Raw genomic sequence first — 12862 nt, 5'->3', positions numbered from 1 at the left:
TTGTCACTCAGTATAGAGTCACCCACAGGCTGAAGGAAGTGGAAAGAATGAAGGAAAGAAAGACAGAAGAGAATGGAAGGAAAGAAGGATGGAGAGGAAAGGGCAGACACCCGAGACAGCACTACATCGAGTGAGTGGATGGTGACCGCCCCCACCTATCACAAAAAAAATCTCTCCAAAATTAGATAATATGAAAGTAGCAACAATAACCTAAATATAATATCAGTGGATTGAAGGGGATAACCAGGTAATGTGTCTTTTAGTTTGTTCTTTCTCTCATTAAACAGTTTTGCCTGGATTAGGAGAGATGTCTGCAAGTGAGAGGATTAGAAATAAAATTCATTAACCCTTTTGCTGCAATAGATCTTTCCTGTTCTGATAAATATATCCTGGAAATAGCAAGAAAGAATCAGAAGATTCAGCCTTCTTACAAAGTACTTTGAGGAATTAGAGCAAAACTTCTTTAGTCAGGTAATATTGTGTGCCCAAGATGATTAGGCTGGTTATCTACCATTAAATGTACTGAACTCAAGTCTGTACACCTCACAAGGGGTTATATGGGATTGATTGTTACCATATATAATCCCTTTTTGCTGTTATTATTATAGCAGTTTCCTATAGTCAAAGAAAAGTGTATACAGTTAAGGTGTCACCGTGTAGGCAGAAAATAAATGCATGGTTGTCTGTGGTAGGTGGGGGCACTCACCATCCACTCACTTGATGTAGTGCTGCTTTGTGTGTCTGCCCCTTCCTCTCTTCCTTCCTTCCTCTTCTGTCTTTCTTTCCATCATTCTTTCCTCTTCCATCTGCCGATGGGTGACTCTACACTGAGTGACAAGCCAAATGGTTTCCTGTACACCAGGAAATCATTGACTGTGCTGGGTGGTAATCATATCAGCAAATTATGGCACCTGGTGGTTTAGTGAGTGATTAAGGCACACCCGTTGGATTGAGCTGAGGTTTATATCCAAGGGGTAATTGGGGTTTATTGCTTACATAATGTCACTCAGGGATGTGTAAGGCTGGTCACTCTCATCTTAAATGTCAGGACCAACTTGCCTGGCCTTGAGCTCTTATGCTTCTCATGGGGCAACATGGGATTGGATGATGGATGGATATTCTAGTGAGTTAAATTGATCCTCAAGCTGGATATAGTTCACAGAGATATAAGTCTGAGGGAATGTTGGGATTTCTTGTTCACGTATTGTCATTCTCCGATGATAACTGCTCATTCTTACCTTTAATATCTTGAAGAATGAGTAGTCTTGCCTTGGGTCCCTACTCTCTCAGTGGTACAGTAAAGGACTGAATGATGAATGTTTGAATTAAAACTCAGGCTACCGGCATCTGTATGAGTAGTATTTAAGTTGAGGTCCAGTATTCTTCAAATATTCTGGAGAATTGGAACAAAACTAGACAAGAATCATCTATGAGGAATATGTTGTAGCAGTTCCTTTCATTATTGAGACTGTATATGTGAACTTAATTCTTCATTGAATTTGCCTGAGGTAAGTGTATATTCTGTACTGTTCATTCATCAGGGCATTCAGGTAATAGTCTTGCTTGCTTTTGCTGTTTCCTCTTCCTTATCTGGATCCCACTTAAATTAAGACCTTTCTTTGTTGCTGTCATTGTCCTAATTGTTTCAGGCCAGAGCTTCAGCACCATGCATCATCCATTTTGAGAACTTTGAAGGTCTTGGTGGCAAGAAGAAACTTGATGATGATGATGGTGCAGATGTAGAGAGTCGCATCATCAACCACCTCAAGGTTCAGCTGGATGGCATTGTTAGCAATGAAGACATCTTTATATTTGCTGAGACCAATCGACCAGATTTGTTAAATACCGTAAGTAGAGCTGCAATTTGCTTTTGAATTGTTCAGCCCAGGGATATGTTTCCTCAGATAAATAATATTATCTGATGTTAGCTACAATAAAGTAAGCAAAATGTTATTAGACAGAGAGGGTTAATAGCATGTTAATGGTTGAAGAAATGCACAGTGGACACTTTCCCCTTTATGGGACAGTTCTCTGGTGCTTGAATGGAGATCAAGGGTTGCCCTTTGTTCATTGTGTTGACGTAATGCATTAAACCTGCTGCACTCATACAGTATATCCCCATCTAGAGTATTGTGTTCAGTTTTGGTCATTTTACAAGAAAGGCACGGAGAAATTAGAGAGGGTGCAGTGAAGAATTATGAAATTGATACCCAGATTAGGGAACAAACCATATGAGAAACGTTTAGAAGAGCTAAAAGTACTTAGCTTGTCAAACCACAGACCACGAGAGGACCTGATTCAGGTACATAAAATTCCAAAGGGACAAGACAGTATGGTGATTGATACATATACAGTGCAGTACAGGCAAACCCCGATTTACGATACTCCTAGATATGATACCTCGGAATAGTGATGGGAGTAGAAATACTACCCTACCCTGCCTATTGTAGGCCTACCCCCGGTTTTGTGATAGGTTTTTATTTATTTATTTTTTTTTTACCGATTTTGATGATACAGTGCACCCTTACACAATGCAAGTTTATGGGTGGCAGAAACCCTCGCATTCTGCGATTTCGCATTGTGTAAACCAAAGAACTTATGGAAAAAATGGTATATGGTGGAAGCCCACCCAGGGCTTGGTCTTCGGGTCCCCTTCCAGCCTACTTTACCCTGCTAATACCTGTACTTTGTCTGACAGTACTTCTAGCTGGACCAACAAATAAAACAACAAACAGAACACCATGTACCCTTAGTTACGTGACTTCTGGGCTTGTTAAGAAGGGAGGGGGGGGGGTATCCGAGGCTGGGGGCGTCTACTCTTGTCCCGCGGAGTGGGGCGCCCCATTGTCACTCTCACTGTCGCTGCTGAGGTCTCCTGGCAGTGCCATAAAGCCTTCAAAGTCGACAGCTGAGACCATGATGAACAGGTGGGTACTGCTATGATGCTAAAACGGACCACAGATGTGAGGTAAAACATGTGTTCTCGTGGCAGTATGAAGGAGAAGTGTCTGTTTACTCAGGCAAGTTGGTAGATGGCATTCAGATAGCTGGCCAGCCTCCCACCATTTTGAATCTGGTTCGTTGCCAGCCACCTAGCTTCATGTGACTGATTCCCATTGTCCACCCCAGCACTCGTAGTAATGGCGGGAAGTCCATTTTAGTCTTGGAATCATACAACCGATTCGCATGTTGGGAAGTTCGATTTGAAGATTTCCCATTTGATAAAAATATTTTCTGGGTTGACCTTGCATTGTAGGTGATTCACACCATGTGAGTTTGCATTGTGTGGGGGTGCACTGTATTTTAGACTTAAATTTTGTGTTTATGATGATTTATAAACTGTTTTTAGAGTATGTGTTTTAATCATATATGGAGTGAACACTGTCATTTGGGATACAGATTCTTGCCTATCAGAAGAGATACAAAACAGTGTGGACAACTAGGTGACACAACAAAGAATATTTCATTTTTAACCATTGAACTCATCTAACCTATCATGGAATACAAAATAATAGTTTTAAATAAATATTAATAATTATGAAAACCTTAGAGAGTAAATTTTTCATGCACTGATGAAAACTGTGACATTGATAAATCATGTGTTTACATTCAGGCTGTTCAAGTAAAAAAGATTTTGAAAATACAAAGGAAGTTCTAAATAAATGTTGGAAAAATAAGAGAGAAGAAAATATAGGAGCTCAGCATCTAGAAGAGTAGCTAAAACGACACACAAAGGGGCCGTTGAAAGGGCTATCCCGATTACATCATTGATCGATAAATCATTTGGGTTGTTCAAGGGAAAATGCTTTGAAAATACAAAGGAATTTCTAAATAAATGTTGGAAATAAGGGAGATGAAAATAAGGAGCACAGCAACCACAACAGTAACTAAAATGACATAAAGAGGGACCTTTGAACAGGCAATCCCAATCATGTCATCAATCGATAAATCATGTTTACATTCAGGCTGTTCAAGCGAAAATACTTTGAAAATACAAAGGAACTTCTAAATAGATGTTGGAATATAAGAGAGAAGAAAATAAAGGTGCTCAGGAATCAGAACAGTAACAAAAACAACATAAAGAGGGGCCGCTGAAAAGGCAAGCCGATCACATCATCGATCGCATTCCCCGTCAAAACGTCAACAATTTGCACCTTGGACAATTCTGCATCATTCATACATTATTATTATGCATTACAGGTTTTTATTTATTAGTCCCGGGACCGTCTGGTGATGGGATTGTATACAATTTTGCTGCTTCTTCTCTACCGAGTTTGAATACGAGTCGGAGATCGCATTCTCCATTGACCATGACTGGGTACAAGCAGGAGAGGCATTAGTTTTAGGCTTAGGTTAGCTTCTTTTACAGCTGTGAGGCCATTTAGATGGTCTTTAAATTTTGTTTTGGACTCATTTGGGTGGGCTTATGACTTTGTTGGGGGGGAAACCCAAGGCTCAAAAATGCATCCCTATACTTTACATGTTAAATCTACCCCGAGATACAGTACCCTGCCTAGTGATGGGCTTTTACTTAACCAGTTGCATCATTAAACTGGGGTATGCTTGTAGTGGCCTCGTTTCTTTAGTACTTATTGCTTTTAGTACAGTAGACACTCAAAACATTCAATAAAAAAAGAAATTACCATATTCCACCAACATTGGAAGCTGCATTCTGAGTCACCCCACTTCTGAGGAGCAATCCAGTAGCTCTTCATTATATGCCTCATCCAACAGATGGTATATGTTAAAGGCAAAAAAGCGTTTGGCGGGCCCAGAGTTGTTGGGAGGGCCGCATGATTTTTTTCCACTTAACAAATGGTCTGACAGTTTGTCTGGGGTCCTTCAAAATGTCCATTAAATCCATTGTCCGGTCTATCGAGTCCATTAAAGCAAGGGTCTGCTGTATTCATTTTGTACTGTTTTATTTTCTTTCATTTTTAAAGGTTCCAACATGCTTGCATGTGTCAGCCTTGGTCACCTAATGGTGGCTTTCTACACAACTTTATCTCAGGCAGTCTCCCTATTCAGTCCCATATTCGTGAGATCACACTCTATAACTTCATCCCAGGTCTTTTTTGGTCCGCCTTGCAACTCCAGCCTTGACATTTACACCTATCACCTTCTGCTTCCAGTTGTCACCCGTTATCCTTTCAACATGCCCAGACCATCTCGGTCTGCCCCTCTTCATCACAACACCAACACATTCAGGTACCATTCTTTCTCTCATCTCTTCAGTCACAATCCTAACCCTCCTGTCTCCTCATTCAAGGTTGCATTACACATCCATTTGATCATTATCATTTCTCTATGTATGAGCCAATAAATATCTTCTGCCAATATTGTCAAGGTCTCAGTACTATACAGCATTACACTTCTAACACTTTCTGCATACAGTGACCCCTTAACACAGAGGGAGAGCCCTCACAATGTCAGAAAAGGCAACAACTCCTTGAACTTCCTCCAACCACTCTGTGCCCTACCCTACCTGTAGAACTTGCACCAGATCTGCCTCCAGTACATAACATATTCCCCAAATAGCAAAACTTTGCCACACCTTCAAGCAGCTCTCCGGCAGGAACAATCTTTCACGCCTCTCAATCTCTTCATGCTCTCCTTGACACACCGCACACATGAAGTCAGCATTATTTCACAGCATACCTACCGTACCTCAAATACCACTATATCTCGTATGCACGCACTTACCACAAACACTGTACAAGATGAAGTTACTTCTCACACCCTTGTGGCAAACTGCACATGACCACATTCCCTCTGCTTTGACAGTAACACCACGAGCCCAAGATATCGCCACTATTGTTATCGCCTGCCTTTACCAAGGCGGAGCGATAATGTTCTTGCCCATGTGTGTGTGTGTGTGTGTTATCATTATATCTCATGAACAGCTTGAGCTGTCGACATGAAACTGTCAGGGTATGAAGATATAGCCAAAATCTTGGTTAAGTTTGAAAATGGGGACTCTCGGTCTAGGTCAAGGTCAGCAAAATGGCAGCCAAAGGTCAACTAGTTTTTATTGCCCACCTTTAGCACCATTATATCTCATGAATAGCTTGAGCTATTCCCCCATCAGGGAGGGTGACGCCACTCCCCAGCCTTCTCTGGGGGGGACGGCTCCCAGCCTCTCCAGGGGGGTGGCCCCCTGACCCCCCCCAAGGGGGCACTGCCCCCCTCCACCCTTGGGGGTAGTGCTGCACCCCAGCCCCCCAGGGGACACTGGCCCCTTGCCCCTTTGGGGAGTCCCAGCCCCCATGGTGGGTTGCCACTCCTCTGTCTGGGGGGGAGGGGCATCGCGCTATTAACTTGGCCAACAGCATATTCTGATGGACGATTAGCATTCAGCGCCTGAATGCATCTCTTTCATTTTACATGCATTTCCTCTCAAACTCATGTACCTTGTTTCATCTCTACACTTCCTAAATCTTTCCTTCATCTCCCTCTCATTCTCCACAATCATCACCCAAGGCATCACCATACAACAGCTCCCATGAGAATCCATGTCTGAGGTCACATGAGAGAGCTTCAAGCACCTTATTAAACAATGAGGGGTTCAAGACTGACCCCTGATGCATGCCAGTGTTCACAGAAAATTTGTCAGTCATCTGAGTGGAAGCACCCTTGTACATTGCCATTATTGCCGTAACCACTTACGAGTCATTCCACGATCCCTAGCTTTCTCATTGCCTAATTCACCACCTCCTGAGGGGCTTAGTCAAAGGCCTCCTCCAGATCAACAGAAACAAAGCACAGCTCCCTCCTCTTTCCTATATATTTTTCATGAAGCTGTTGGACAATGTATTTTGCATCATTGGTCCCTTTTCCTGGCATAAACTCAAACTGCATCTAATAAGTATTTACTCTTTCTATGATCATACCATCCAGGATCTCTGTATTACATTCATTATCTCGTCCATAAGATTTATAGCAATAATATCCTCTTTCTAGGGCATCACCTTTCCCATATACATATTTACATACTCTTCAGCCAGTCTTGTGGAACAGCACACTCAAACATAATCAAGTTTGCCAGTTTCATAATTAAGCCCAGTGAACATGATTGTGTGCAACATGCATTTTAGGAAAGAAGAGAGTAGGTTGATTACATATGAGTCTGGGAGTAATAGTAATCAGATTGACTATTTCCTGGTAAGGAGGGCTGATAAGAGGTTGGTGAACAGTGTTAAAGTTATAGGGAGCAAAGAGTGTGTGCAGGAACACAAATTACAGAGGCATAAATACCAAAAAACAAGAACTCACACGATTCATCAAACAACAAAATATACACATTGCTATCTAACAAGAAACAGAACTATGCAGAACACAAGAAACACCTACATATCATAATTTCACCACCATTAGACAAGACTGGGCTGACGGCAGTGGTGGTCAACTTGTCACTCTGGTACACCAGTCCGCTAACTTTTCAGATACTAGTGCGCACACAAAACTTCTCCCCCCACATGACACCACAACAGAAATAGTGTCAATTAAAATACACACTGGTAACAAATCACACACAACATTCGCCAGTACATACATTTCTCCCCCCCAGTCATCCCCCACAGTACCACACACACCACATCACTAACATACCCAACATCATCCTGGATGGTGATTTCAATGCCAAGGCATCGGCCTGGAATGTCAACAACCCTGACACAGAAAGAGGGCAGGTACTACAATTCCAAACAGATAATCTTTTCATCCTCAACAGTCTACATCAATATACCCATATCCCACACCAAGCCCCCTTCCTCCCATCATCCCCAGACATCACCTTTTGCTCCCCAAATCTTGCCCCCACAACATCCTGGAAATTGGTCAAAACCATTGGCTCTGACCACCTTCCAAACATTATTACTACCAAAACCAGAAGCACCTGAGCTGGCTACTGACACACATACACTAATTATAAGAGAGCCAACTGGGAGGCCTTCACAACTGAAACAGAACAATACTTTGAAACATTAAATAGCACATCCATCACAAACATCAACACTGCTGTGCACACTTTCAGTACAATTATTCAAAATGCAGACAAAAGACACATCCCTAGAGGCAACAGGAAGAGAGACAATCCTAACTTCACTCCAGAAATTCAGGGCCTAATCATTCAACGCGACCCACTACAACTCTCTCCAACACGCCATACACAAGACTGTACAACAAATACAAGAACTCAACACTCAGATAAACAATAAAATATCAGAACAGCAAATGCTAAATTGGAATAATTATCTCAAAACATTTGATCACAACACAAACACCAGCAAACTCTACAAAACACTAAACAGCATCACACTCTCCAGCAGCAACACTGCACAATCACATGCTGCCATCACAACAACAGACACCATACCCTCAAACAAACAACAAGCAAACACTCTCATCAGTCACTTTTCACATGTCAGCCATCTAAACGCCTATTGCAATGACCGACTTGTAATCCGACGCACGAGACAGTTCCCCACAGACCCAGACTTCGCACCTTTCACTTACAGCTGGACAAGGCACATCATTAGCAACCTTAAGCAGTCATCTGTTTATGGACCAGACAACATAAGCAACATATACCATAAACACCTTGGACCACAAGGCATACAAGCACTTACCAACATATCGAACTACAGCTACTCACACAACATAATACCCAGCATCTGGAAGCATGATACTATCATCACTATCCCCAAACCCAACAAAGACCCGATATTACCCTCCTCACACCACCCCATCACACTCCTCTGCACCCCTTCCAAAGTCACTGAATGACTGATATTAAAACTAGTTACACCTCACATCCCCCTAGCCCCATCACAACTTGGTTTTAGGCTGCTACACTCCATGAACACTCTTCTTGCAGACCTTACACAAAGAGTTTTTGATGGCATGAATTCAGCTAGGCCACCACATACAGCACTCCTAGTCAAACTAGACATTAACAAAGCTTTTGATGCCATCCCCCACCACAGCCTCACAAACAAAATATTCAATACAAACAATGCACACTAACACAAAAAGATGGCTGGCAAACTATTTAGCAGGCAGATGTGCACATGTAACATTTTCCAGTCAGTCATCACACATCAGAAACTTCACAAACGGCACTCCCCAAGGATCTGCTTTGTCCCCTATTCTCTTTAACTATACATGCATGACATACCCACACCCCACACACTACAAATACACAGAGCTTCCTATGCGGACGACATAACACTTACATTTACACACCAAACTGCAAACACAGCCGCACATATCCTCCAACCTTACCTCAACACAGTACACGAACGGTTCACCTCAGACAGACTCAGAATAGCCATAGCCAAATCTATAGTGACCCTTCTTACAAACAACAGAACACAGTCACATTCTACAGCTCATCATAAACAACACTCCCTAACCACACACACACACACACACACACACACACACACACACACACACACACACACACACACACAAAATCCTTGGTGTAACATACAGTACATCAATGTCATTTAAACAACACATCGCAAACATTAAAGATAAATTAACACCATGACTCAGTGCCTTAAGGTCACTTGCCCATACAACATTTGGACACAACAAGAAACCACCACCACAGTATACAAACAATATATATGTTCAATGATGAATCATACAAGCCCTTCCTGGGCTTCTAACCTCACCAAAACACACTACAACACTCTACAGACCATACAGAGCAAGGCCCTAAAAATAATCACAGCTTGCACAGCTACTACACCCACAGACCACCTACACCAAGAAACCAAAGTCCTCAGAGTCAGGGATCATCTAGACATGAGAGACACACAAATTCTTGCTGCAGCCTCCACAAACCCACACCATCTACTACGCTACGTGGCAGCACCTCCACACACACCAAGGGACATCAAAACAACGCCCAGGACACGATATCATACACAAATACTGTCATCTCTCCCCCCCTCACCCACCTCAAACCAGCTTCCAGAAGTATATCCATACCCAAATCACTCGCTGCTCCATTCAGTCACTTAAAGACAACACAGCTGCATGCATGGCCTCCTGATATCCACCCTTCTGAATCCTACCTCCCTCGTGAGGACAGGGTCCACCTGGCCAGGCTGAGATTTGGGCATCATCCAGCCCTCTTGAGATATCAGAAGAGGCTGGAAGACACCGTCACTGATGCCTGTCCAAGATGCAACACAGCACCCCATACAATTAAGCACATTATGGAAGATTGCATTGTACACATTCGCCTGCACCAACAACACAACATACACTCCTTGAGAACTCTGTGGGAGAGCCCGGTCTCGGCTGTGGCCTTCCTAAGGGACTCGGGACTGTTCGGCCAGACTGCCTAAGGAACAACTACTACTACTGATATGTGACATGGTCCTGAAGGAGCAGGTGAAGAAGAAGAGGGCCTGTGCACCTAGAGGAAAATATTGAAGTTGAAAAAACAATCAGTAATGGATGCCTTCTGTATCATGGAGAACAGAGTGGTGGCTGAACAAGAAGCTGTTGACAGAAGTGTATGAGCTGTACAAAGCTGTCAAGAACAGTCGCTTGAGTTACTGGTTCATTGTGTATATGGAGAAGGGGTCTTCCAGGACAAGATAACATGGGAGTGGGATGAGGATGTAAAAGCCACAGTGAAGGATAAAAAATTACTTTTCTGGGAATGGAAAGTCGGTGGAAAGAGAGAGGAATACTTGACTGCCAAGTGTTGGGCTAGGAAGGAGATGTACAGGGCAAAATCTGAGTCTCAGAGCCTTTTACTGGATAACCTAAATAGAGCTGAGAGGAAGAATATGAGAGTGAAAGTGGCAAATCTGATGAAGAGGGAAAACAGGGATATCATAAGTGAACAGTCTGTGAAGAATAATGAAGGATAGACTGCGGTGGACAGTGTAGTAAGGAAGTTTGGTCGTAATAAAGAAGGTTTGGAGTCAGTGGATCCAGTGTTTTACTTTTTGTCTTTCATTGATAATGCTACTGTGATCAGAGCAATAGGCAGGATGCAGCTGGGGGAAGGTGGCGTCTGTGTCTAGGTTCACAGCTGAAATGTTGAGGGCCTCATAGGAGTGGGTTTAGTCACTGATTTGATAAATTCAACTATGTAGTGTTGTCCCAGATGGCTGGCTAAAGAGTGTGACTGTAAATGTGTATAAGGGAAAGGGTGATGCCCTGGAAAGAAGAGCTATCTATCTGTCTATCTATCTATTACCAGACGCCTAAATCCCATACGGGGTGGCCACAAACAAATCGCCTCCACGTCGCCCTGTCCCCTGCCATTTCGCTGCCCTGCTCCCAACTCACACCCCCCCTCTCTCATATACCTCTCCACCCCATCTCTCCATCTCATCCTAGGCCTCCCCCTCCCTCTTCCCCCTTCCACCTCACTCTCATACACTCTCCTCTTCAGTCTCTCACCCTCCATCCTCTCCACATGGCCAAACCACCTCAATCTGTTCCTCCTAACTTTTCCTATCACATCCACATCCACACCACAACGCTCCTTTATATCCTCATTTGTCAGCCTGTCTCTCCATGTGACTCCACAGGCTCCTCTTAAATAACTAATTTCCACTGCTCTCACTCTTGACTTGTGTCCTTCCAACAACGTCCAAGCTTCACTTCCATATGTTAGAGTTGGTATCACAATACTGTCATGTAGTAACTTTTTCACTTCCATGCTCACTTTCCTGTTTCTTATCACTGCTTTCAAGGAATCAGCAACCTTTCTGCCTTGTTGTACCCTTTCAAGCACTTCACCCTCCAAACTTCCATCCTTACTCATCACACTCCCCAAGTACATAGACGTACTCACATTTTCCATTTCCTCACCATCCAACCTCACTGAACATTCACTGACTTCACCTCTCTCAAAAACCATCACTTTACTCTTCCCTACATTCACCTTTAGATTCCGTTTCTTACACACATTCCCAAACTCATCCACCAAGCCTTGCAGCTCCCCTTCGTCTTCACTCAACAACACAGTATCATCTGCAAACAACAGTACAGGAAGAAGAACTTATAGAGGCATAAAACTTATGGGCCAGATAATGAAGGTAATGGAGAGATTTCTAGAAGGTATGGTAAGGGAAAGAGTGAATACTGATGAGATGCAGTTTGGGTTTATGGCAGGCAGAGGGGCCACTGATGCCATATTCATTGTCCAATAACATAAGAAAAAATAAAGGAAAGAAAAAGGAGCTGTAGTTTCTTTTTGTTGATTTAGAGAAGGCCTTTGGCAGAGTTACTAGGGAGGTGGTGAAGTGGACATTGAAATAGCTTGGGATCAAGGAGTGGCTGGTTAGAATGGCTATGGCTATGTATTTGGGTGCTCACACCCAGGTGAGAGTGAACATAGATTTGAGTGACAAACTTTCCATGAATGTTGGTGTGCATCAGGGGTCAGTCTTGAGCCCCTTATTGTTTGTCATGATGCTTGAAGCTTTCTCACATGACTTCAGAAACAAACTCCCATGGGAGATGTATGCTGCTGGCCTGGTGTTGATTGTAGAGAATGAAAGGGAGGAGGAGGAAAGATTTAGCAAATGGAGAGATGGAATGGGTCACATCCATCCATCCATTATCCAATCCTATGTTGCCCCATGAGGGGCTTAAGAGCCCAGGGCTAGGGAAGACATATAAGATGAGAGTGACCAGTCTCACTCATCCCTGAGTGGCATTATGTGAGTAGTAAGCCCCAGCCAACCCTTGAATATAAACCTGCACTGGCTCAATCTGATTGGAGTGCTTTAATTACTCACTAAACCACCAGGTGCCATAATTTGGTTGTATGGTTACCACCCAGCATAGATAATGGTTTCCGGTGTACAGGAAACCATTTGGC

General features: G+C 43.1%; 1 protein-coding gene across 1 annotated transcript in view; it reads left to right on the top strand.

Annotated features, from left to right (window-relative positions):
• Nucleotides 1–12862, top strand: part of LOC145392712 (uncharacterized) — a 152384-nt gene that overhangs the window by 94024 nt on the left and 45498 nt on the right. The window contains exon 6 of the mRNA XM_080267013.1: nt 1650–1847. Coding sequence (XP_080123139.1) covers nt 1650–1847 — 198 coding nt within the window. The remainder of the gene's footprint in view (nt 1–1649; nt 1848–12862) is intronic.

The sequence above is a fragment of the Coenobita brevimanus genome, chromosome 23, assembly GCF_032717465.1.
Source record: "Coenobita brevimanus isolate Jiangsu-jjx chromosome 23, ASM3271746v2, whole genome shotgun sequence".
In the NCBI taxonomy this organism is placed as follows: Eukaryota; Metazoa; Arthropoda; class Malacostraca; order Decapoda; family Coenobitidae; genus Coenobita; species Coenobita brevimanus.
This window is presented reverse-complemented; position numbering and strand designations above follow the sequence as displayed.